Source organism: Pipistrellus kuhlii, unplaced genomic scaffold (assembly GCF_014108245.1).
Source record: "Pipistrellus kuhlii isolate mPipKuh1 unplaced genomic scaffold, mPipKuh1.p scaffold_m20_p_3, whole genome shotgun sequence".
Lineage (NCBI taxonomy): Eukaryota > Metazoa > Chordata > Mammalia > Chiroptera > Vespertilionidae > Pipistrellus > Pipistrellus kuhlii.
The window spans coordinates 67,639,046-67,664,321 of NW_023425529.1; the positions used below are offsets into that span (position 1 = coordinate 67,639,046).

The 25,276-nt window shown below is 38.0% G+C and overlaps 1 protein-coding gene across 2 annotated transcripts in view; it reads right to left on the bottom strand.

The window, feature by feature from the left end:
- Positions 1–270: 270 nt before the first annotated feature.
- The window catches only part of LIN7A (lin-7 homolog A, crumbs cell polarity complex component), a 145,433-nt gene continuing 120,427 nt past the window's right edge, over positions 271–25,276 (bottom strand). For both annotated transcript variants that reach the window (XM_036457797.2, XM_036457796.2), the window contains 2 exons: positions 12,737–12,955; positions 271–2,836 (listed from right to left, as the gene is read on the bottom strand). In XM_036457797.2, coding sequence (XP_036313690.1) covers positions 12,737–12,955 — 219 coding nt within the window. In that variant the 3' untranslated portion in view covers positions 271–2,836. The remainder of the gene's footprint in view (positions 2,837–12,736; positions 12,956–25,276) is intronic.

Consider the following 25,276-nt stretch of genomic DNA (forward strand, 5'->3'; position numbering starts at 1 on the left):
CAAGTTGTCATTTTTTCCATTCCCTATAGGTTCAGGGAGACTTTAGAGAACCACAAGTGTTCTAAGTCTTTTGCTTTTTAATAACATGTTTTTATTGATTTTAGAGAGAAAGGGAGAGGAACAGAGAGACAGAGACACTGATGAGAGAGAAACATCAATCAGCTGCCTCCTGCATGTCCCCAACTGGGGATAAAACCCTTAACCTGGACCTGTGCCCTGACCAGGAATCAAACTGATGATCTCTTGGTTCATGGATTGATGCTCAACCACTGAAACACACCGGTTGAGCTTTTATTTTTCCCCTCCCCTCTTTAAGTCTTGGGCGTAGTTACTTTTGACTAAAACTTTAGGGGAAGATTTACATTTCAACAACTAGATTTTACTAAAGAAATGTGTCCATTTGATTGGACACTTGTATGCAGGAACACTGGGATATGTACTTTGTTCTTAAATGTCTTACGTGTGATGGATTGCCCATCCACTGTGACAAAGGGCCTGGCAAAAATGTATTAGCATTTATCTTTATGCAAATGAAGCACAAAAATACAAAAACTTCTAGAAAACACAAATGTAAGGTATCTGCTCATTTGTTAATTGTTCTGTAACTCCATGAAAATATGTATATTGATGTTAAAACATGATAATTTAACATTAACCAAATACAGCTAAATAAAAACATACCTTAAGCTCCAAATTTATACAATGTATTAAAATGTGTTGAAATGACCATTTCCTCATTACAAAGGTTCAATGACTTCTCTTTCTGAGAATCAGTGGCATTGCCTGAATACCTTTAATATTTCTTTGTTAAATGATAACTAAAATATATGTTTTATTAAACTTTTCCTATAAAAATGAGAACTATCTCTTTCAAACTGAATAATACTCAAGTGGTCTCCATTTGTTCTCTTTAGTCATGCTTATTTCTTTTGCAAACCTATTTTACACAATATTCAGAGTCCTTAGCCTTGCCCTCCACCCAGCTCTGTCTAGTAAAAAATGATGTTTTTAAGCCTGAGAATCTGTTACTACAGCAGAATCTTGTTGAAGTTGGTATAACTCCTAGTTTCTTTGCTGTTTATCCTCTGTTGGGTGATGGGCTATGAAGAGTAGGCAGAACTTGGCATTGAGGACATCGTCACCTGACAGGGCAAACTAAAATGTGTGGGGTAATCCTGATTTGTTTATCTTCTTGAAAACAGTTCCTAAACTGAGCTTTATAGATTTTTGATTTGGAGGGCTGTCTAAAATGTGAGAATTCTATTTTACCTTTGGTGATCAATTTCTGCATTTGAGAAGAGGGGATATTCAAATACTTGCCTCAGTTTTAATGATCTACCTAGAATACTTCTACTGGATATTTATTCTTTTTTCAGGTACCCTTGTGTGCTTAAGATATTTAAATGCCCAAATAATTATTGCTCCCTATTCATTCCATAGAGTAAAACCAGACTTATGTGCCTAGGTTTACCATAAGCTAAAAAGTTATAACCTGTACATGTGGCTCTAACAGGTCATTTTCCAGTAAATTATAGATTCTGAAAGATGATTACCTCATTGTCTATTTACTTACATGAATTGTGGAATGAAGGCGGTATCTTTACCCCCTAGAAGCAGCAGTGTCTTTTCATTCACAATATTAGTATCACTGGTTCGCATATGCCTAATTTTAGAAGGGATAATACTTTGGATCATAGATTGCCAAAAATCTCCATTTTATAATTGAAGAAATTTATGTAAACTTTGTATGACATACATATTTGTTTATATATACACGCACACGTATTATAATTTAGTTTTTGTTAAAGCTGTAAGCTTTAAAATATCAAATAGACTTCTATTACAGCACATCAATGTAGGCAGAAAGAGTGTAGATTTCTCTAGAGCCTATCAATCAAAAATATAAAACCAAAAAATAATATTGAGGGCAGGGTTATATATAAATATCATATGAGGATCAGTTCATGAAACCAGGTCCTTTGCTAATAATATTCTCTTACCAGATTCATAATATTTGGTAAGGAAAGACCTAAGTTTGTAACAAATACACTCTAATAATATATATTTTGTGGAATAAATATACATTATATTCTGCTGAATTAATAATAGCTACAAGCAATGCTTAAATTAAAAAAAAATTACAGTACTAGATTTTTCTATCCTTGCTTCTAGCAAACTAAAGGTTAAGCTATATCAGCCTACTCTATTAATGCATAATAAAATTCAAGGAAACAAAATAAAAAGCCAATTGCTTCAAGAACCTGAAGAGTGTATAAATATAGTATAATCACTTGTTTTCAAGAAGGGCAAAAGATGTTGACTTTGCAATTAACTGAATTTCTAATTCTGACAGCTCAGCAATATGGACGTGAAACAGGTCAGGGTAAGGGGCAATGTGTAGGTTTTAAGTGGTGACAATATTGAACTGATGCAGTTTGAACTATAGCTTAATGAGGGTTTTGTTCATCTCTGGGAAAACTATAGACCCAAGGTTTACTTAATCCTGGCCCTGGTGATTAATCTGAAAGTCATGGACTTTATTTTTACACTATTTCAGTCTGCAGACGGGAAAACCTCTCCATGGCACACAGAGGATTCCCACTGCAGTGAACGGAAGGTCTGTGTGTGTGAAGAGCAGCAGGCAGCCCGGGTGCAGCCCAGATAAAGAAGGTGTCGAGGTGCCTTGGTAAAGAATTTACACACCACGCGTTCACAGCTTCTTGACAGGTATAATGATCAGTGTTGTCTTCTCTTTTTACTATGTGCTGGGATTCAGACGTATGGTTTCAAATTTGTGACTATCGGATGTTTGATCAAGTAGCTTTACTTCAAGTACCTGAAAGAGGAAAAAGAGTGAAGAGAAATTGGTGATTAACATTCATTTAACAATTTGCTAAAAATATCAATAGAGCATGTTCTCTTTGAGAACAGCGAGGATTATTTTGGGTTCTATCATTCATACACAATCCTCCATATATGAAAACAAAAACAAAAAACAAACACTGATGTTTGCAAAGGAAGTAATTGCTGAATGAGGATGGAAAAGACACTAGTTGTTCCCTAAAATGAAATAAAGAACACCAATTTGGAAACATCTTAAATGTAAAACATTTCTTCCTCCCAATTCCAGGTAGCTGGTTTTGTTGTTGTTGTTTGTTTGTTTTTCATGAAGGCAAAGAATAGTTAAGCTTTATATGACTCTGAGGGGCAGTTAGAGGTGTTCTCCGAAGCAGGTACGTATTAGGTCTGTTTCTTCTCCCACAAGACCAGCCTGACATCAGCTACAACAGAGTGAGCAGCTGCCCATATGGTCAGGTTTGGGGGAGCAGCCTCCCCAAACACTCCTGAGACCTATCACTCTTCCACCTTGATGAGACATTTCCTTCAGAGAGAACACTGGTTTTCAACCTTTGATTTTAAAGCTGCAAATATTTTTATTTCTATGAATGCAGAGCACAATATACAAAACATATGTTAACAAGTTGTTCTGGTTGATGTGAAAGTGTGTGTGTGTGTGTGTGTGTGTGTGTGTGTGTGTGAGTGTGTGTGCGCGCATCTATGGGTGTGGGGGGGGGTGTAGTGGAGAGGGGTACATGCACTCTCTAACTGCCATGCCTTTCAGTGATGTGGCTCAAAACCCGAGGGCTCACACAGTGGAACTGAAACCAAGCATGAGGCCACTGTGCTTCTTTAGAAGACACCTAGTAAGACATTACCTATGACATCACCTCCAACACGGGTGACTGTGATGACTACTACTACTAGGGTGCTCACTTACTAGGTGTACTAGTTACTAATGCAGATTTTTTTCAATAGATGGAGTTACACATATGTTGATATATATGTGATTTAATATGCATGCTATTTTGTTGTATTGACAGCAAGCTTCAAAACTTCATGTCAAATTTGCTGAAGGTGTTAACATCATAGATATTTTTATGCTTAAAAATGTTGATTTTTGTGCCAAAAAAAGAGCATTTGCAGGAAGTTTTAATTCATAGAAAAAGTTGTTTTATACTTTGGGAAGCTTGTAGTGAACATGCTCCATCTCAAGATACTTGTCAACACTGGTTTAAACACTTTGAAAGTGATGATTTTGATGTGAAAGATAAAGAACATGCAGGTCAACCGAAAAAGTTTGAAGACCAAAAATTACAAGCACTGTTGGATGATGATGCATGTCAAACTAAAAAACAACTTGCAGAAAGATTAAACATTGCTCAGCAAACAATTTCTGATCATTTACAAGCAATGGGAAAGATTTTAAAAGAAGGAAAATGGGTGCCACATTAACTGAATGAAAGACAAATGGAAAACCAAAGAGTCATCAGTGAAATGTTGCTTCAATGGCACCAAAGAAAGTCTTTTTTGGATCTAATTATGACTGTGATGAAGAGTAGATTTATTTTGAGAATCCCATACATGCAAAATCACGGGTTGATCCAGGTCAACCATCAATATCAAGGCCAAATCGCTTCGGAAAGAAGACAATGCTCTGAGTTTGGTGGGATCAAAAAGATGTGGTGTATTATGAGTTTCTAAAACAAGGTTAAATCATTAATACTGATCACTACCAACAACAAATAATCAATTTTGAACCAGGCTTTGATCATGAAACTACCAGAATGTGCCAGAAGACATGGCAAAGTAATTTTGCTTCATGATGATGCACCATTACATACTTCAAAACCAGTTAAAGACACATTAAAAAATCTTGCCTGGGAAGTATTAACCCACCCACTGTATTCACCAGACCTTGCTCCTTCAGATTACCACTTGTTCCGATCCATGGCACTTTCTGAACAGCACTTCAGAAGGTACGAAGAAGTGGAAAATTGGGTCTCTGAATCGTTAGCCTCAATACAAGACAAGTGCTATTGGGACGGTATCCACAAATTACTAAAAGATGGGGTAAATGTGTAGCTAGCAATGGGCATTGCTTTGAATAAAGCACTTTGATGTTTCTCTTGAAATTATCGTGTTTTCTTTGATTACAAAATCCGCATTAGTAACCTAGTACTTGCCACATGTTTTGGTAAGAGTTTTACATGCTTATGCTTATTTAATCTCCACAACAGACTGTTTTACTGAAACTTGGATTAAATAATGACCTGTGAGTCCCAAGTGACAGAAATTTAGAGATTCTGTTTTTAATAAATTTATCATACATATATTTACATGTCCCAAGGGAATGGATCTCAGAACAAGTACATTTTAAGAGTCTTGGATCTCCTCATCCATCAAAAAGGGGAGTGGGCCTGTGGGACATGCTGGAAGCTGAAAGAACTCTGTGCACCCATGATGTGGGCCACTGTAGTGTCCAAGGAGAAGAACCATCTGCCCCAAGTCTGCTCATATTTTCCTCTTTCCCAAGATTTATAATTCAATAGGTTAGTGTTTTTCCCCATATTAGTTTAAATTCCATTGATTAATTTGCCTTGCTAACTTTTATTTTTTTTAATATAATTTTATTGATTTCAGAGAGGAAGGGAGAGAGTGGAAGAGATAGAAACATCAGTGATGAGAGAGAATCATTGATTGGCTGCCTCCTGAATAACCCATGCTGGGGATGGAGCTCACAACCTGAGCATGTGCCCTGACTGGGAACCCAACTGTGACCTTTTTGTTCATAGGTTGACACTCAACCACTGAGGCATGCCAACCAGGCAGTTTGCTAACTTTTAAATGGGCCATTGTGGTAAGTAGAATAATGGACCCTAGAACCAGTGAGTATGTTATATGTTAGATTTCATGGTAAAGAGAAATTGAGGCTGTAGATGGAATGAACGTTGCTAAGCAGCTGATGTTTAAATAAATAGTCAGGTTACCCTATCTTAACCTGGATTGTCCAGGTAGGCCCCATATAATGAAAAGTGAAGAGGGCGTGAGAAGAGAGTCAGGGAAGGGGATGTGATGATGGACATAGAATTCAGAAAGATGCAGTGCACAATGCAGAGCAGTTCTCTGTCGCCATGCTGGTTTGAAAGATGGATGATGGGATCACAAGGCATGGAATGCAAGAAGCCTCTGGGAACTGGACAAGGCAAGGAAATGAATTCCACCCAGAGCCTCCTAGAACCCAGTGAGACTACGTTGGACTTCTGTCCTACAGAGGTACAAGATAATTAATTTGTGTCCTTTTAAGTAACAAAATCTGTGGTAATTTTTTTAGGGCAATCATGGGAAACTAATAGGCGGTGATAATGAAGTACTTTGAAGTATGGGGCACTGCTTTGAAAGTAAGTGGTGAGGGTGAGTTGGATAGCTCCAACTCCAATTAGTGTGAGAATGAATTTCCGGAAAGCCCATGGGAATGTGTCTGTGAGGAGAGACAGGAATCTGAGGGCAGGTGCCACTGAAGAAAGAGGCCAAGTAGCACAGAAGCTCTGAAGCCCATGTTTGTGGGTTTGAATCATTGCCCTATTGCTTACAAACTTCGAAAAACATTCTGTCAATTTTTTAAATCCAACCTGACTCGTTTCCTTCTTTAAAATGTGATTAAAAACAGTACCTACTGTGTTTCCCTGAAAATAAGACATCCTCCGAAAATAAGACCTATTTACAGGTTTCCTTCTGAGTGAAATATAATGCATCCCCCTAAAATAAGGCCCCCTGAGGTTAAACATGAGAGATTTGGTCCACTGATTCTGAAAGAAATGGGGTCACAAGAAATTCACCAGGAAATTCAGAAATTGGATTGTTATGATGATGTTCCAGAAGATGATGACATGATTATCATTGAATAAATGAGTAAATTCTTGATACTGTAGGATTCACAGTTTATCTGGTTTGTGTTGACAACTACCGTACTACCATACCATATACAGGTAATAAATTTCCTTTATTTTCATTTAACAATAAATGTGGTCTTCGCCAAAACTGGTTTGGCTCAGTGGATAAAGCGTCGGCCTATGGACTGAAGGGTCCCGGGTTCGATTCTGGTCAAGGGCATGTACCTTGGGTGCGGGCACATCCCCAGTAGGGGGTGTGCAAGAGGCAGCTGATCGATGTTTCTCTCTCATCGATGTTTCTGACTCTCTATCTCTCTACCTTCCTCTCTGTAAAAAATCAATAAAATATATATATATATTTAAAAAAAAGTGTACCGTATTCTTCTTCTTGAAAAAATAAGACATCCCTTGAAAGTAAGACCTAGCGCATCTTTGGGAGCAAAAATTAATATAAGACACTGTCTTATTTTCGGAAAACAGGGTACTATTCATAGAATTATTGTGAAAATTAAACCATTTAATTTATGTGACATTCTTTCTTTTTTCCTTCCTTCCTTCCTTCCTTCCTTCCTTCCTTCCTTCCTTCCTTCCTTCCTTCCTTCCTTTCTCTTCCTTTCTCTCTCTCTCTCTCTCTCTCTCTCTCTCTCTCTCTCTCTCTCTCTCTCTCTCTCTCTCTTTCTGGTTAATTTTCACCCAAAGATATATATCCCATTGGTTTTTAGAAACAATGGAAGGGAGGAGGAGGAGACAGAAGCATTGATATGAGAGAGACACATTGATCAGTTACCTCCTGCCCAGGCCCTGATTGAGCCTGAACCGAGGTAGGTACCCTTGACTGGAATCCAACCCAAGACCCTTCAGTTCCCAGGCCAACACTCTGACCACTGAGCAAAACCGGCCAGGACATATATGAAGTTCTTGCATCCAGCATTATGATGGTTATTTCTGGTCCAGTTTTTTGGTTTGGTTACTTTGGGTTCCTTGGATTTAGTTTTATTGGTCATCCTCTGAGACCTGGTCCTCCCAGTGAGCGGCTGGTAGCTCTGGCATGTTCCCTGGATCAGGCCAACCAGCCATGGCTGAGGCCAATGCTGGAAGGTATAGAACATTCAGTAGTGGACAAAATAAGGAAATGAGAGCCTGAATAGCAGGAGGACACAGAAAGAGTTGGTGAGGCCTCTGGCAAATGCCTCCTGCTTTTTGTACATCTGCTAAGATCCTGCCTGATTTTGAATGTAAATGAATTCTTCATCCTTGTTCCAGCAATAGAAGGTCAGAGAAATAAAAAAGGCTTGTGGCCTAGACTTCCTCATAATGCTGACATCTCTAGAAGTACTCCTCTTTCTTTCTATTGTTATTATTTGGAATCTAGGTAAAATATAAAGTATATATTTTCATATTTTATAGATGTATATAAAGTCAGTCTTTAAAAAATAAGATGTTTAAAGCTGAATTAATGTAATATTTCAAACACACTAATTCAAAAGAATATATGGATCTCTATGTTTATTACAGCAATATTTACAAAAGCCATGAATGGAAGCAACCCAAGTGCCCATCAATAAACTATTGGATACAATAGACTATTATTTGACCATTAAAGAGAATGAAATTTTACCATTTATGACAGCTTGGATGGACCTACAGGGTATTCTACTAAGTGAAATAAGTCAGACCAAAATAAATACCATATGATTTCACTTATATATGAAATCTAAAAAGCAAAGTAAACAAACAAAACAGAAACAGACTCAGTAACATAGAACAGATTGATGGTTACCAGAGGGGAGGAGGGTTGGGGGAAAGAGTGGGGGAAAGTGAAGGGATTAAGAATACACATTGGTAGTTACAGAACAATCATGGGGATGTAAAGTACAGCAGAGGAAATATAGTCAATGATGTTGCAACAATTACCTATGGTGCCAGGTGGGTACTTGCACTATTGGGGGGACCATTTTATAAAGGACATGATTGTCTAACCACTATGCTATATACTTGAAACTAATACAAAATAACATTTAATGTAAACTGTAATTAAAAAATAAAATTTTGAAAAGTGAATATAGATTTTAAACACACTAATTCAAAAGAATACATGGATCATACATTCTGTTTAAGATTCTATGATATAATTGTATAGTGATCATATCTACTACATTTTAGAAAATGTAATCTATTCTTTCTTATTAGCAAACATGGAAGCTGGAGAAAAAAACAACTGCATTTACTTAAATGGAGTTTAACATTAGAAATAGGTATAAGGGACATTCTCTCCATACAATCTGCATGCAACATATTTTTCCATTTGTATTTACCAGTTACCATGCTAATTACTCCATAATTCATAGCATCTCAGATTTTTTAAAAAGTTATTTCTAGAGAATAGAAATTATATTTTGTGGTATAAGCAGCAAGGTAATATCTGACAGGTCTTTTGCTTTAGCTAATCTTTTCTTGATTTGTCATACTTAAAAAATATCAGAGATCTGTTCAAAGTAAATATGTCACATTAGCTTCAAATGTCTTTGCAAAAGCCACCATAGCATGAGTTAGCAAGTGTAGCAAATCTCATTTAATCCTTAAAAATCTTAATTAATTAAAAGTTGAGTAAGAGCTAATGTAGGTCTCTGACTATAAATTCACCATAAAATCCCTGAATTACACTGGGTAGTTTTATTCTGCTTGTGCTTGAAATGGTCACCACATTTTTATGTCAAGGGTCCATGCCTGTGTAAGATTGAAAGTGTTGTCTTGGCGAGTATATATTTTTATATAAATGTAATGTTCACTTGAATAGAGCTTTACCACATCATGTGCAAAGAAAAAACATCGTTTGTAATTGCCTTTTATTACAAATGTTAGTCTTTGGTGGTGAGGCAGTAGGAAATTCTGAAGTGGTTTAATGAAGGCTGATAGAACAGAGAAATGATGTTGAGTTTATGGCCCAGCAAATATTTATGGCCAAGTTGTATACTTCCAAAGATGATTGAGTGAGCATAATGCTTTAAGTTTTTAGTCAGACATCAAAAGTCAGAATGGTAACATATTTCTTTCAAAATACTTCAGAAAAAAATTAACTGTGTTAACACTGGTGGTCCTGATCCAGCATCTAGAAGGGTTCATGAACCTGGAGAAGGCACTGTGCATAAATTAAATAAGAATCCAGAGACCAACATAAACATAATTTTGAAAGTCATTGGGGGGGGGGGAGGGCAGAGAAGCATGCTGAAGAAATCAAGTTCTCCTTGACTCAGGATCCCTTGCTTTTATTGACACAATTTGTCCTAAGGCAAGGTGGAGATATACACATCAAAGGGTAGGGTTAGGTACAGAATCCATTGTCAGATTGGGGAATAACCAATCAGATGTTTGGCCAGTAGGAGGCAATAGTATGTAGATTAAGGTGCCTTAGCTGTCTGGCAGCAAGCAATCAATATATGCATCCCTTTCAAGTTTGGGGAAATGCCTTTCAGTCATTCCCAGCAGGTGATAACATATGTGACTCAGCCCTTGTTGAGTCCCCAAGTTTCATCAACCTTTCGATGAAACTCTTGCAATTACGACATGCTGGAACTGGCTTCCGGCACTGTGGGCCAGTGGCATATCAATGAGAAGAATTGGTACAAGTCTATAATATGAGGATGGAAGAAAATGAGTTAGTGAAATGAGTGTCAATGCTTGACTAAAAAATAGTGAATTGTTACTAGCAAAGAGACGTTTAAAAGGATTTGAAAGTATAAATGTAAAAGAATGTAAAGTACCTTTACATTCGGAATGGATGAGAGAGAAGGATATGGACAAAATAACTTGTCCATGTGCATCCATGGCATTCCCTCTTGGTGATATCATCCTATTTCAAACCACCACATCACTTGTCTAGACGACTAACTATTAGCCTCCTAATTGGTCTCTGTTCTCACTCTTACCCTGCAATAATCTATTCTCTTGATAGCAGCCAGAGTTATCATGTTTAATACCTAAATCAGATCATGTCACTCCCCTCCTTAAGTACCTTGAGTGGCTTCAATTGCAATAAAATCTAACTTCCCTCAGTGATTTATAAAGCTTTCTGTGACCTGGCCCCCATCTGTTTCACTGTCTTCTCATTATTCCCTTGCCATCCTGGCTTTCTTTCTGTTTCTCAAATATCAAGTAGCTCATGTTAGCCTTAGAACTACTACACTGTTTTTTTCCTTCTCTTCTGCTCTTTCCTGGCTTCTCCTAATCAATTTCAAGTTTAATGTCACCTCCTTTGAGAAGTTTTCCCTGATCACCTAATTGAAAGTCGTGATCTAACCAGTTTCTAATTTTAACTCTGCAAAATACTGGCCCCTCTAGGATATTTTAGTTTACTTTTTTTTTATTAACTATCTCTTCTAATCAGGATGTAAGCACCAAGAGAGCGAGAATTTTTCTTAGCTCGTGCTGGTTCTTCAGCCCATTGAACAGTACCTTGCCCATCGTAGTGCTAAATAAAATTCATTGTTGAATAAATGTAGCTTTTAGAATGGAATGGAGGTTTAGATAAAGACACCAAAATAAGATATATATAAGATTAAAAGGCTATAAAAACAAGATAGATTGTTGAATTCCCAACTCTCTGAGGAAAAATCCCATACTTTTGACTTCTCCATGCAGCTTCTGCTTTTCATAATTGTCACAAAAAATTGAAAGTCTCATGTCATATCCAATGTTTCTGATTGTGCAAATAATAATCTGACATTGAAAGAGTTAAAATCACCAGTACCCCTTGTCATTTTTCTAAGAGCATTTGAACCTCATTTCAAACAAATATTTTCAGATGTCATAGTGTAGGGATATCCAACGATATAAGCTGTGGCCTCCAAAAGATAGCAAGATAAATTTATATGACTCCAGAATACCTGATGTTAGCAGATGAAATACCTGGTAGAGCAAAAAGTAAAACAATTCTGTGCTACTTGTAACTATGGTTGTGGGGACTCCACTGAAATTACTGGAGCTTCATCTAAAAAAAGTGGGCTTTCATGATACATTAAAGAGTTCTTTTGAGGGTGAGGAATAACATGTGAGAAGGGCCTAGCACATAGCAGATACTTCAAAGACTCTTAAGATTTTTTCCTTGAATTTTCTTAAGCTATATAGAAAAATATGAGTATTCTTTGCCACAAAGTGGAATATAGGAAAAGGCAGATGCATCTTAGGCACATTCTAAATGAACATCTAAAGATACTTTCAAAATCTTTCCTAGCATGGACAATGGCAAGTCTCTACTTCTTTCTTTTCAGTGAAACAGTTTCCTAACCAGTTGTATTTCAATATTCCAAAGAGGGTCTTCCTAGCCTCAGCACTAAAGGTTGTTTAGTCTGTGCGCTTTGCCTTAGTCTGTTACTGGCCATGGGAGTAAGCCGGGAGCTGGATTTCAGCCTCCACCATAGTCATCTGGCTTTGTGCCTGAGGATCTGGGTTTGCAGAGAGGCTGAATTTTCCTAATTTGTAAAAAGGTATCAAGTGCCTGTACCCGGTCCTCCCAAAGTATATTATTTTCCAAAATACCTTGCATTTACAAAGAATGTGGCTGAATGACACACTAAGCAGCATCTGTTGTGTTTACATTTTCTGAGATTATTGTTATTTGCTTGACTATATTTTTAATTATTAAATATAATAATTTTATCCCAGCTAAGAAACCATATTAAAACACACACACACACACACACACACACACACACACACACACACACACTAGCCCAGGTGGTGTGTCTCAGTTGTTGAGCATTGACTATGAATCAGGAGATCTCTCTTCCATTCCTAGTCAGGGCACATGCCCAGGTTGTAGGCTAGATCCCCTGCAGGGGCATGCACAGGAGGCAGCTGATCAATGTTTCTCTCTCATCATTGATGTTTCTATTTCTCTTTCCCTCTCCCTTCTTCTCTGAAATCAATCAAAATACATTAAACAAACAAACAAACAAACACTGGAATATGCAATGGACTTTCCCTGCACAGAGGAAGGCTCTTCTCACCTATGACATGTGGTTTTGCTGTGCTTGTTGCTGCTGCTGCTGTTGCTGCTGCTGAATTAGCAGTTGCTGCTGCTGCCGACGCCGTGCTGTCCGAAGCTTCTCAAAGCGAGCCTCCATTTCCTCCAGGACCTTCGGGGTATATCGCACCACCAGCTTGACGCTGTCCTTAGCAGCCTTGAGTAGTTCCACAGCTTTCTCATGATGTTCACCTTCTACACTCTGAAAAGACAGTGACATTTCTTAAAGTGGAGAATTTCCATGTTCATTTTCTTGAGTGACAAATCTGAAATTAGTATCATATTAAAATATAAACATTTGAAATTTTGAGAAGCCATGGCAAATAGGATTTATTGCCATCATCATTATTATTTAGTACTTTTCAGTTGAACTATAATCAGGTTAAGATTCACTAGGTCCGTGGTCGGCAAACTCATTAGTCAACTGAGCCAAATATCAACAGTACAACGACTTAAATTTCTTTTGAAAGAGACAAATTTTTTAAACTTAAACTTCTCCTAATGCCACTTCTTCAAAATAGACTCACCCAAGCCGTGGTATTTTATGGAAGAGCCACTCAAGGGGCCAAAGAACCGCAAGTGGCTCATGAGCCGCAGTTTGCCGACCACGGCACTAGGGAACAGAATAGATTGGGTGGGGCTTCAAGTGAAGAGGGTGAGAAATAATGACCTAAAATATAATGCTAACATTTAGAATGGCATTTCTAAATTTTATTTGGAAGAGTAACTGTACTAGTCAGGAAAATTTTGAAAAATTAAGAAATAGTAATAAAGGATGGCTTTCCTACCAGATATCAGTATTTATTAAGTATTTATTCACATGGGTGAAGTCGAGTGTTATTGGTGTATTGAGAGGCAGAACAGAGTCTAGAAGCAGACTCTGTCAATTTTATTATATGAAAAACATGGAATTTAGATCAAAGGGGAAAAGGATTATTAAATAATGATGCTGGAACAAGTAATAATTAAATGACCCCAAGCTCACAGTCAATGCTAAATATAACAAATTGATTAAATTTTAAATGTAAAAATAAAACCATAAAACAACTAAAATGTAACATAAGGGAACAGTTATCATCTTGCGTGAAAAAAATAATTCTTAAATAAAAATACCAAAGATAAAAAATTCACAAAATCAGATTTTAAAATTGTAAGTTTCAATTTCTCACACACCATAAAAAGGTAAAAAATAAACCAGAAACATATTTTCCATATGCAACAGTCAATTAGTTAGTATTCTTCAAATGAAAAACTCTCTTACAAGTCAATAAAGATCTAGCAAAATGGGCAAATTAATTGATGACAACTAATAATTTAAAAATTCAGATGTACCATAAATTTATGGAACAATGTTCAAATTCCCTAGTAATCAAACAAATATAGATTATACACAAAATATTTCATTTTTAATTTAAAAACCATAAATATATATTTCAAATGTAGTGTATTAACAAGAATGTAGGAAAATGGGATTCTCATACACTAGCAATAATTTCAAAAATTGGCATAATTTTTTGGAGGTCACTCTTATTATATGTCAAATATTTTATAATAAATAATTTTATTATCAGTGGAATGTATGAAGAATATAATCAAAGATGCACACATCCCTATAAAGTAGTTATAACAAAATGCAAAAAATAAAATTAATTCTTGGCTTTTGAGTTTCAAAGTAATCACTTGAACACAATGGCATAGATAATAGTTGGAGAAACTATCTTTACTAGTAGTAAAAACACAGAGAGACTTTTCCCAGACATGCTAAAGCTTCTCTGTGTTGGAATTAGGCAGAAGCAAGGCAAGGAGAGTTGTAAGCAGACATTTTAAAGGAGACAGTGCCCTTCCCTCTCAGCTATTCCCAAGGACAGATTATATAACCACCAATTTACAGGAAAGAAGTACGAAGGCCTGATTTGCTTGCTTTTGCTCAGAGAAGAAACTTCTATCTGATGAGACAAATAGGGCTGAAAGATGGTCAGCACACCTGAGAGTGGCACTGAAGTGGCAGAGAAGGTCGCTCTAAACAGGTTGAGCTTACATTTTAACCCAAGTAAAGGGGAAACTAAATATGGATCTCATACTGAGTGCATTTCAAACCCACTTCAGTTGTATCTTGTGATTCATATTCCTACTATTATTGTACAGATTAGATCAGGAGATTTAAGAGGTTGTGTTCCATTCTGTCATCTGCTTCAGCAAGGTGGATGTGGACTGAGATAAAAAAAAGGTTTGAATTTAGCAATGAGGCATTCAGAGACCCTTACGAACACTGCTTCAATCATTAGTCAGGAAACAGGCAGATATTAAGAGTTTAAGAAATGACCATTTTGTGAGCCCTGGGGGCAACTTATATAACCGCTCCTTCGCCAAATCTGGGTTACACAGAGAGCAAGGGTTATAAATAACTGATAGGCAGGATGAATTTTTATCCCTGGCTGAAGCTTAGAAAAATAGCCTTGTTCATTGACTAATCATTCTTTTCATTATTCACTCAATCATTGACTTGGTCACTCAGAGGTGTTTATTAAGCATTTATATATTTTTACTAGTTATAGTTCTTTAAAAGAACATAAAGGACAAAAGAAACTTTGTACAATACAAACTCTATTTTCAGTGTGCATGTAACTTCTTTGTAATTTGCCTCCACGTGACTTGTTCATGTATGGAATTCTCCTTTAAAAGGGAAACTGTGTGATTTGGTTATCCATTCCCTTCTCTCATTTATTTTTTAATATTAAAACTTAGGTGTTTATATGTTTCCCTAACAATGGTTCACTATTCTCTAGGCCCAGAATACTTTCTGGCTTTTGTTCTATTAGTTTTCATTTAATAGGGTTGGAAATTCTAGGCCAGACCTGGAGAGGCCCATTATCCCAGTGTAGGCCCTATGCCTGCAGTTTAGAGTTGCCACAAGAGGGCTGTGGGACCATTAGGCTCTCACCACAGTGAACAGCTGAGCCACACATGGCTGGTGTGCGATCCCATCCCTGCAGCACTTCAGGCTTACCCTCTCCCATCCCTGCTCTGCTGTCCCCAAGCACAGTTAGCTTATGAACAGCAGAATCCATGGTCTTTGAATAAAACATTTTTGCCTTGAAGCTCTATCTCTGGTTTCAACAATGACTCGGATTCTTTCCGGCTTCGCAGAGTTAACAGGTCTCCTGGTTTAATCTACCTTTTACTTTGTTCTCTTCATCAGTGCACAGAACCATTGCCTCAGATCCAGGCAGTGTCATACTTCTTCATTTATACTACTAACAGTGCTTAGTTAAAATAATATAAATTACACAATTGAACAGTATAATGGAAAATAAGAGGTACTGCTTACAGAGAGATCTGTAGAAATAGAAGAATGTTTGTAGAATGTATTATTTCAAACATTCCTTAAATTTGTTTTTAATTGTTTTCCAAAAAAATTCTTAACCCTTATCTCAAAAATTGTTCAGGGTCTCTCTTTGTCTCTCTTAAGGATATTTTGAGTGCTTATGCTAGTCTCCTTAACCTATTATTGATCACTGGAGTGCTTTTAGTCCCTTGGGATAACTTCTTAATAAGAATAAGGCAGTTTTATCTCTTCTTACTTTCTCTTTTAAGATAAGAACAAAAAAACAGACTGCTTTCCCATGGAGTTCTTGTTCCATGCAGGGTATCCACATTGACATACAAACACTTGTTAATAGGAATTCCTTTAGCCCTGAAAGTTTATAATTTATTCCTACTTTGGACTGAGTCTATATTTCTTTCTTAATACAAGTATGTCCACAGATCATGCATATATGCATGTAAGTTCTTTGGTTAATTTCTGACAGCATCCCTTCCCCCTTCCCTCTGAGCTCCATCCGTGCCCTGTTTCCTTGCCTCTGGCTTTTAGAGTTTTGTTTTTTAGATTGAAACTTGAGGAAGTCATCGACATGGATTAATTTAATAAGACTTTTCAACAAGCATCTATCTGGTTAAAGCTGGATGTAATTAAGGAGGTAAGGGCTGGCAAAGAAGGCAGAGGGATATGAGCATTCTCTAAAATACATTAAAATATACTAAGAATAGACATCCCTATCCTGAAAATATTTCTATCTTTTCCTGCTATTTTTTTTAAAAAAGGATACTCATAGAAATCAATATGGAAAGGAGGATCCAAATAATTTTATTACCACTTCCAAATGCATAAATAAAATACTAAAATGGCATAAAACTATAAAAATGGAAACTTCTGTAATGATGCCATATAGTAAAGGGATATATTTTTATTCAGAAAGCTGGGAAGAAAATAGTTCACTAAATAACCAGATACATATTTGTTTTGTTAGCAGTCCCATGCAGTAGTAAGCCTAGGGAGCTTTAAAGTTAGTTAATTTAATGGAAATTTAGCAACTCAGTGGCTGGTGAGTTAAACATGGCTGCATTCTGATTATTGAGTTGTTTTTCTATCCCCACCCATTATGAGATATCAAAATTGATAGCATTTTTGGTATGTCCAATTTTATGGTTGATTACAAATCCTCTTTAAGAGAGAATCTTGGCTTGCACTGCATACATGAATTTGCTCATGATATGTGCTCTATCCCCTGTGATAGTTGCTAAATTATGACCCTTGCAAGACTGCAAATGGAAGAAATGCCTGCCCTGGGGAGGAATATAGTTATCTGTGCATAATCACTGCACAATGGCCTATACCCAAGTCTATATGAAAGTCTTTCTCTGTGAGGTTTACATGAACATAATCCTGACCCAGCTTGCTGATAAATTGCTTAAACACTTTGTTGGATAACCGAGAGTTGGCTATGCCTATCAGTTATTCTAGGCTTATCTAGTCTAGGTTTCCACATAGGCTCCTAAATGACACATAATTCCTTTAGATTAAGGGCCAAATGGTGTTATCAGGGAATAAATGTTATCAATGGTATTAGATTATAATATATTTTAGTGCAAATAAGTTGCTCAGAAACTCAGATCATTATACTTGTAAAATCCCTTAGAAATAATCTTGTTATTTCCTTGTTGCTTAATGTATAAGGAAACAAATACCAAGAATGGCTGTGCCCTGTTCATATTGTAAATTTGTTAGTTGTACAGCTGGATTAGAACTCATGATTCTTGATGCCTGCCTTCTCAACAACCTCGTTCTGCCTTTCTAGATTAATTAACGTAGACCCTGGTAGACTGGTTTTTATGTGATGTAGAAGGATAAGAATTAGTGACCAAGATAAGATCTGTCAATTCTTAGCTCTAAACCTCACAGAGAATAAGTTGTGCAGTGAGAGAGCTGTGTGAGGCTACATGAAGAGCCCACTGTTAGTAGTTATGATCCTCAGCTTGGAAAGGTTCAAAAGAGTCAAAGACTGATGCACTTCTTTCCCACAAAGATTATGGTGGTTGATCATTATGATAGAGTTGCTCTTATTCAACGAAGGTGTTCTGATATTATGTTAAGTATGTGTGTCTAAAGTTATAAACGTGTGTGTACTTTAATGTTATTGAGCACTTATTAAGTGCTAAGCACTGCTAGCAGCCATATGTACATTATATCTAATCCTCACAACAACTCTATAGGAAATTTATCCTAGGTCCTCGGGTAGTAAGTAGAACAGATGGACAAGAACTGGAGACTAGGCTCTTACCTACCAATCCACAGGCTTAAAAAAGATAAGAAAGAGAAAGTAAATATCATTTGGTGGCTTTCTCTATTCATGTCTTTTTGAGAGCAGAAAGAGGGCTGGCTTAGGTAAGAAAATCTTATAATTGTGGCTTAGTATAGCTCCATAGTCAGCATTTTGGGTCATTTGAAAAGTTTATATTAATTGGGTTAATTAAGAATGAACTATTTCCGCACAAGCTACAGGATATTTAGAAAAAAAAACTTTTATGACTTTAATACTTTCCTTTCTCAAATATGTTAATTTCCTGTTCTAAATGTACTGCTGAAGAAAAGTGGCAAGTGTATAAAAAGCACCACACATATCCCTTGGGAAAAATATGCTAATGCTCTCTCATAGTACTTTCTTCCTGCCTAAATATTAATATCTGTTTCAGTGTACAGTAATTTATCAGTTTATAATCATTCTGCTGTCACTAGACTGTCCAAGGGCAGGGTGACCCTTATTATTGTATGCTCAGTAAATAGTCAATGAATAAACCCTATCTATCTATTTATCTATCTATCTATCATCTATCATCTGGTTAAGTAGCCAGTACTGAGTTTGAATTTGAGCTTCTGCACTTATCAGCTTTGTGAGTAAAACAAGGAACATAGTATCTCTAAGCCTGAATTTGCTCATCTGTAAAATGGGTATCACAGAGTATCTACTTAATAGGACCATTATGAGCATTAAATTTAATATACATAAAGCACTTTGGAAGAGCATCTGGCTCTTGAAGAGATCCAACAAATACTAATTCTTTGTTGGACAATTTCCTCTGTGATAACCTTGCTGCAGTGCTTCAAGTACTTAAAGACAACAGCAACAACAAAATCTAATTTGCCTTTGCAGGAGGTAGAAGTTTCTTTTATGTTATCTAGGAAGCAAACATTTACAAAATAAATTAATAGTGTACAGAGTTCATTGGAAGAATGTTTAAAACTACTTAGGCAAGTCAACTGCTTCTGATCACATTCAAGTAACATAGAAGCATCATTTCCATACATACAATTGATATTCTAATTACAAATGATCATTATTTGTTTGTGAAAAACGGTTGGTCTCAGTCTCTCCACAGTGTCACACTCAGTTAAGGTAAGGATCTTGTACAAGAGATTCACTTGATAGGTCATACTGTGTGAGCGAACCTGCAAGGGGAAAGTCATCAAATAACCAAACACTGCCAAAGAGCAAAGAGGTTAAAAGGGGGAAAGCACATATAATTACACATATTTTTATCCTGTGAGAGTAGTTATAAATATAAAAGTTTGGGAGAAACCAAGATGGCGGCATAGGGTAGACACCTAAATGCAGCATACCACAACAAATTTGAATTTAGAACTGGAAAACAGGGGAAACATCGCATTGAAGTGCCGGACGGCTGGCTGAGAGGAGGCTCTACCATCTGGGAAGGAAAGAGAAGGCACGCTGAACCTCAGGAACTGTGAAGATACAGAGAACTGTGTGCGTGCGAAAAGGCAGCTGCCTGACTTTGCTGCTGGCTTATTTGCAAAGTGCGAAGAGGGCTAGCCGAGTTCGCTACTGACTTACTCCCTGCACGCAGTGGCTAGCTTTCTTGTTCGGGAAGAAAACAGAACCACCCTATTGCTCTGATAGACGGCCCCAGACAGGGAGAGGCCAGACTGTCAGGCAATGGTGGTGAAGCCAGCGGCCATTAATGCGGGACTCAGAAACCAGACCCTCGTAGGGAGGGGCTGAATAAAACTTGTCTGCACCACCCGAGACTCGGTCCCATCCAAATGGAGCACAGAAGCCCTTCCAGTGGCTAGCTTTCTCGTTCGCTGCAAATAGGACTCTCCTAGGGAGGGACAGACAGGAATCCAAAGCTTGTCTGCGCCTATACCAAAGAGGTGCACGCACCTGCAACCAATCTTGCGAGATTCACCAAAGCTTGGCTGTGCCACCCCGAGACTCCGCCCCATCCAAGTGGAATACAGAAACCCTCCTAATTGAGACACTTCTGATCCTCATAGCCAATTGGCTTGGAGATCAACACTTCCCAGTGATACCAACAACAACAAGGCTTAACAACAAGACTGCACACACAGCCCACAAAGGGCTACACCAAGACTGTCCACCTCAGGTAACTGGGAGGCTGACCCACTCAACCATATAGGACACCTTAGCACACAAAGCCACCCTGCCAACTCAGGGAAGCTGTGAAAATGCCTAGACAAGGAAGCAAATCACAAACAAAAGAAATGGAGGGCAAGAAGTGACTGAATATAGAGTTCAAAACCATGGTTATAAGGTTTTTCAAGAATTTCCTAGAAAAGGCCAATTAAAATAAATGAGACCTATGAGTAGATGAAAAGAGATCAACTAAAAATAAAGAATACATTGTCTGAGGAAAAAAAAATTATACAGAGTCCTAAAAACAGAATGGAAGATCGCAAGAATCAAGTCAAAGATTTGGAACACAAAGAGCCAGAGGACACTCCTCCACAGAAGCAAGAAGATAACAGAATTCAGATAGTTGAAGATAGTGTAAGAAACCTCTGGGACAATTTCAAACGAACCAACATCAGAATTATGGGGGTCCTAGAAGAAGAGAAAGAGCAAGATACCGAAGGAATACTGGAAGAAATAGTAACAGAAAACTTCCCCCACCTGGGGAAAGAAATAGACTTACAAGTCCAGGAAGCACACAGAACTCCAAACAAAAAGAATCCAAAGAGGACCACACTAAGACACATCATAATTAAAATTCCAAGAGCAAAAGACAAAGAGAGAATATTAAAAGCAGCGGACTGACGATTGTAGGGGAAAAGGGGAGTGGGGAGTGAGGGAAGAGCCTGAACAAAAACTGTGCACCTATGGATGAGGACAATGGGGGGTGGGGAAAGAGCAGAGGGTGGGGTGGGAACCTGGTGGAGGGGAGCAATGGAGGGGGGGAAAATGAGGAACATTTGTAATAATCTGAACAATAAAGATTTATTTAAAAAAAAAAAGAAAGAAAGAAAGAAAAAAAATATATAAAAAGTTTGGCATGTGAATGTGAAGAGCAGCAGGCCCAAGGACAGAAAACCTGAAGGGAGCAACAGCTTAAAGAAAAAATCAGTGGCAGAAATTATATATTACCAATTGGTTGATCTCAAGCCCACCTTTCAGATCTGTAGACTAAAATTGGAAACAGATGCAGGTACTACATCTCAAGTTTTAATGCTTTATGGTAACTCTGCTCAACTCCTGCTGTTCTAGCACCAAAAGACTGAAAAAAACAATTCTGATGGTTGTTGGGATAAATATTAAACACATCCGCATCCACACACAATTGTACACAAACACATATATACTCATGCACACACACTAACCACACACACGTATGCACATGTACACACATACATATGTCTATATGCATACACACATGCTTTACATATATACATACAATATATACTTATACGCATACACACACACAACCATTGTCAATAATACAAATGTGAGCACTTTGAAAACAGAACAAAGCTGTGTGGGAAAGTATTCCTAGAAAATGAGATCTTTAGATCAGTCTGTTAATGTTTGAGTGGCAGGTTTTATCTAGAAAGTCAAGATTAGAGGGAACTCTTCCCAGTCATGATTCAGACTGATCTGTGCCTCCAAAACACATGTTGTGCCTGCCCACAATCTCCCAGCCACCGCACTTGGTGATACTAAATCCCCCAGGGGCAAGGCCTCCTGCAAATGTTCGGAAGCAGGAGGGTCTTGTTTGGCACAAGGGAGGAGTCGGGAGATGTGATCACCACCATCCCCCACATGCCCACCAAGAACTGCCTCTCGTACTAGCCACTTTTACAGCTCACTGAGAGATGCAAATATGTCTCAGCAATTAAGTTTAGTGTCACTTCTTAATCAAATCAATCCTCAAACCGACCCTTAGTACAGCCAAGTGACAGGGCAGAATGGCCAGTGATTGGGGTCCGCAGATCTTGGTGGGAATAGTAGACAAATCCCTGAGGAGAACTATGACCTCGAGAGCCTGGCCTCTCCTCTGTGCCTCAGTTCCCAAGGAGAGACAGTGCCAGTTTTAGGAGTGAAAGTCCCAGGAAATGCCTCCGTCCCAGGCAAACCGAGACAGGTGGTCACCTATGAAGACACAGGAAGATGCTGCAAAGATTAAAGAGTGAGGAGTAGTGTCTCTGGTACATGATATTTGTTTTTGTGTTTGTTTTTGAAGTCAGCAGCCCTTGGGGAATTTGAATTTTCAGTGGTCAGAAAGGGTAGCAATTTTATCAAAAGAAGCATGGGCCCTGGCTGGCATGGCTCAATTAGTTGGAACATCGTCTGATGCACTGAAAGATCATGAGTTTGATTCCCAGTCACAGTACTCAAATTTCAGGTTCAATGCCACTGATCCATGTATATCTCTCACATCAATGTTTGTCTCTCTCCCCCTGCCCGTTGAACACAAAAGGACATGAGGAAGAGGAAGGCAAGTAGAGATCTGAGTTAAGAGAAAGGTTAGAAAAAGTAGCTTTGAGGCCACCCATGTCATTTTCGCTCTCTGCAATTCTGCCAAGACCCCAAGGCAGACCTGGCACCATGGAGCATGATCGCCTGCCACTGCAGAATCCCAAGGATGATGGAGCTGGACTTAGAATGGCAACGCTAATTTAGAAGAAGTTCCCAGACTCAGGGGAGAGTTTTTACATGTTGATGAGCCAGTGCTGCAAACCTGGACCCTGGCTGCTATCCCTGAGGACCAATACCAAAGCCCACCCTTCAAGTAGTCCCCACTGACTTTTATGGCAGGTGGGTTGTTATTGTGGTGGGGACAGGGCTAATGCTGCAAGGTTCTATGACATTTTTTTCAACTTACAAAAACCCACATGCGAGGTTATAAGATTGTGGGAAACCTTATTTTACTAATAAGCATGGAATTCATCATCCTATCTTCTATCTAGATATGACAGCATGCATTATGCTGCAGGACCCAGAATTTTGTCAGCCAGAATAGCTGATGTTTTTTTTCTCCCTTCAGCATCTTATTCTAGTGATCTCACAGAGACCATAATTTTCCAAGGGGTGTCACAGAGACAATAATAGGTTCCTGAAATTATTCAAAGGATACACTCCATTATTCAACCTGTTTCAGAATCCTAGGTGCTCAATTAATATATAGCAGATGGGAGAAACCCCACAAATCTAAATAGAAGTTGTCTGAGTCCAGAGCTGTCAAATATATTTCCTGTGAAGTGTAAAGCAGCCGGGACCTTTATGTTGCTGTGTGCCATAAATAAAACACGTTAATCATAGCTATAACATCTAATTAAATTGCAGAGACTCAACAATGCAGATGCCTTCTTGCAGGAGAAGTGGAAACTAAAAAAAAAAAAAAAAAATCAGGCTTACTGTCCAATATCTCTCAGGCTCTGCATATAAATGACTTTTCCAATTAAAAGCACACCCACAGAATATTCTTGGAATTTGTCACCAGTGACTTGTGCTAAGATTTTCAGGTAGGTCTACCAAATAAAACTTACTTATTTAAAATGCTCTAACTGGATCTAACCTCCAAAGATTCTTGTCTCCCCTTCTTTCTGGTTCCTGCTATCACCAGCCATGCAGTCACCCCAACTTAATACCCCAAGGACATCTTTTTTAGTAACTCTCCCTTCAATCCACCGCCAATTAGTTATCATTCAGGTTGATAGTTAACCCCCATTTACCATCTCATCCTTGCAATTTCTTGTCTGGGTTATAGAATAACCATTAGCTTCTCTCTCTCTCATATAAACTCTTCTCCAGATTTTGGTCTGAATCACACAGTCTCTCCAAGCTCTGGTTTATAATACAGTGAAGAGTGGAAAGGACACAGCTGTGGTGGATGCTGTCATTGGTGGGACTGCGCTGCCTTGGTTGTTTCTCCCCTGGACCCAGCACAGTGCATAGTCCCTCCCAGCACTTATTAGTTCAGGGAAACCTGGCTTTGAGGCTTATGCCCGAAGGTCACCAACTGTATGATTCAGGACAAGTTATTTCATCTCCCTGAACCTGTCACCACACATACTAAACAGTGGAGTAACATTTTCTTCAAAGATGTCCTTTAAGATTTAACGAAATCCTTATGTAAAGTACTAAGACTAAATCTGGCTCACAGAATGCACCCAGTAAATGCAGGTACCCTCATTTTCCAAAAATGAAAATGAAAATGCCCTATAGCATGCAACACTTCCTTAAAGAGGCAGACCCAATTCTGTTTTTTATATTTATCTGCAGTATATGAGCAACACCATGCTTTTGATTTTACCACATATCTTCATTTTTCCATTATTTTTTATTTGTGTGTTTTTTATCCTCACTCAAGGATATGCTTATTGATTTTGAGAGAGAGAGAGAGAGAGAGAGAGAGAGAGAGAGAGAGAGAGAGAGAGAGAGAGAGAGAGAGAGAGAAGAGAAACGAAACATTGATTGGTTCTCTCCCCTAAATATCCCAACCAGGCATTGAACCCACAACCTAGGTATGTGCCCTGAATGGGAATTTAACTCGCAACCTTTGTGGTATATGAAGAAGCTCCAACAAACTGAACCAACCAGCTGGGGCCATACTTTGTTTATTCCCTTAGCCTAGAAAATCCTTTCTCCATTCTGCTGTCTTAGTAAACCACCACCACCCCCTCCTCATCATTCCAAGTTCACTCCAAATAGCACATATCCTCTAATATGTAATTTTCCTGCCCAAAATAAAGTGCTAATACCTTATAATGGCCTACAAGACCTTCACTCTCTATTCCCAACCTGCCTTTCCAACTTCATTTTCTAAGACTTTCTCTCTCATTCATATCCAAAATCACACTGGAGGTTTTGTTGCTGTTGTTGTTGTTGTTTGGTATTGTACATGCCTGGGTCATTCCTGCCAGGATTTTGTA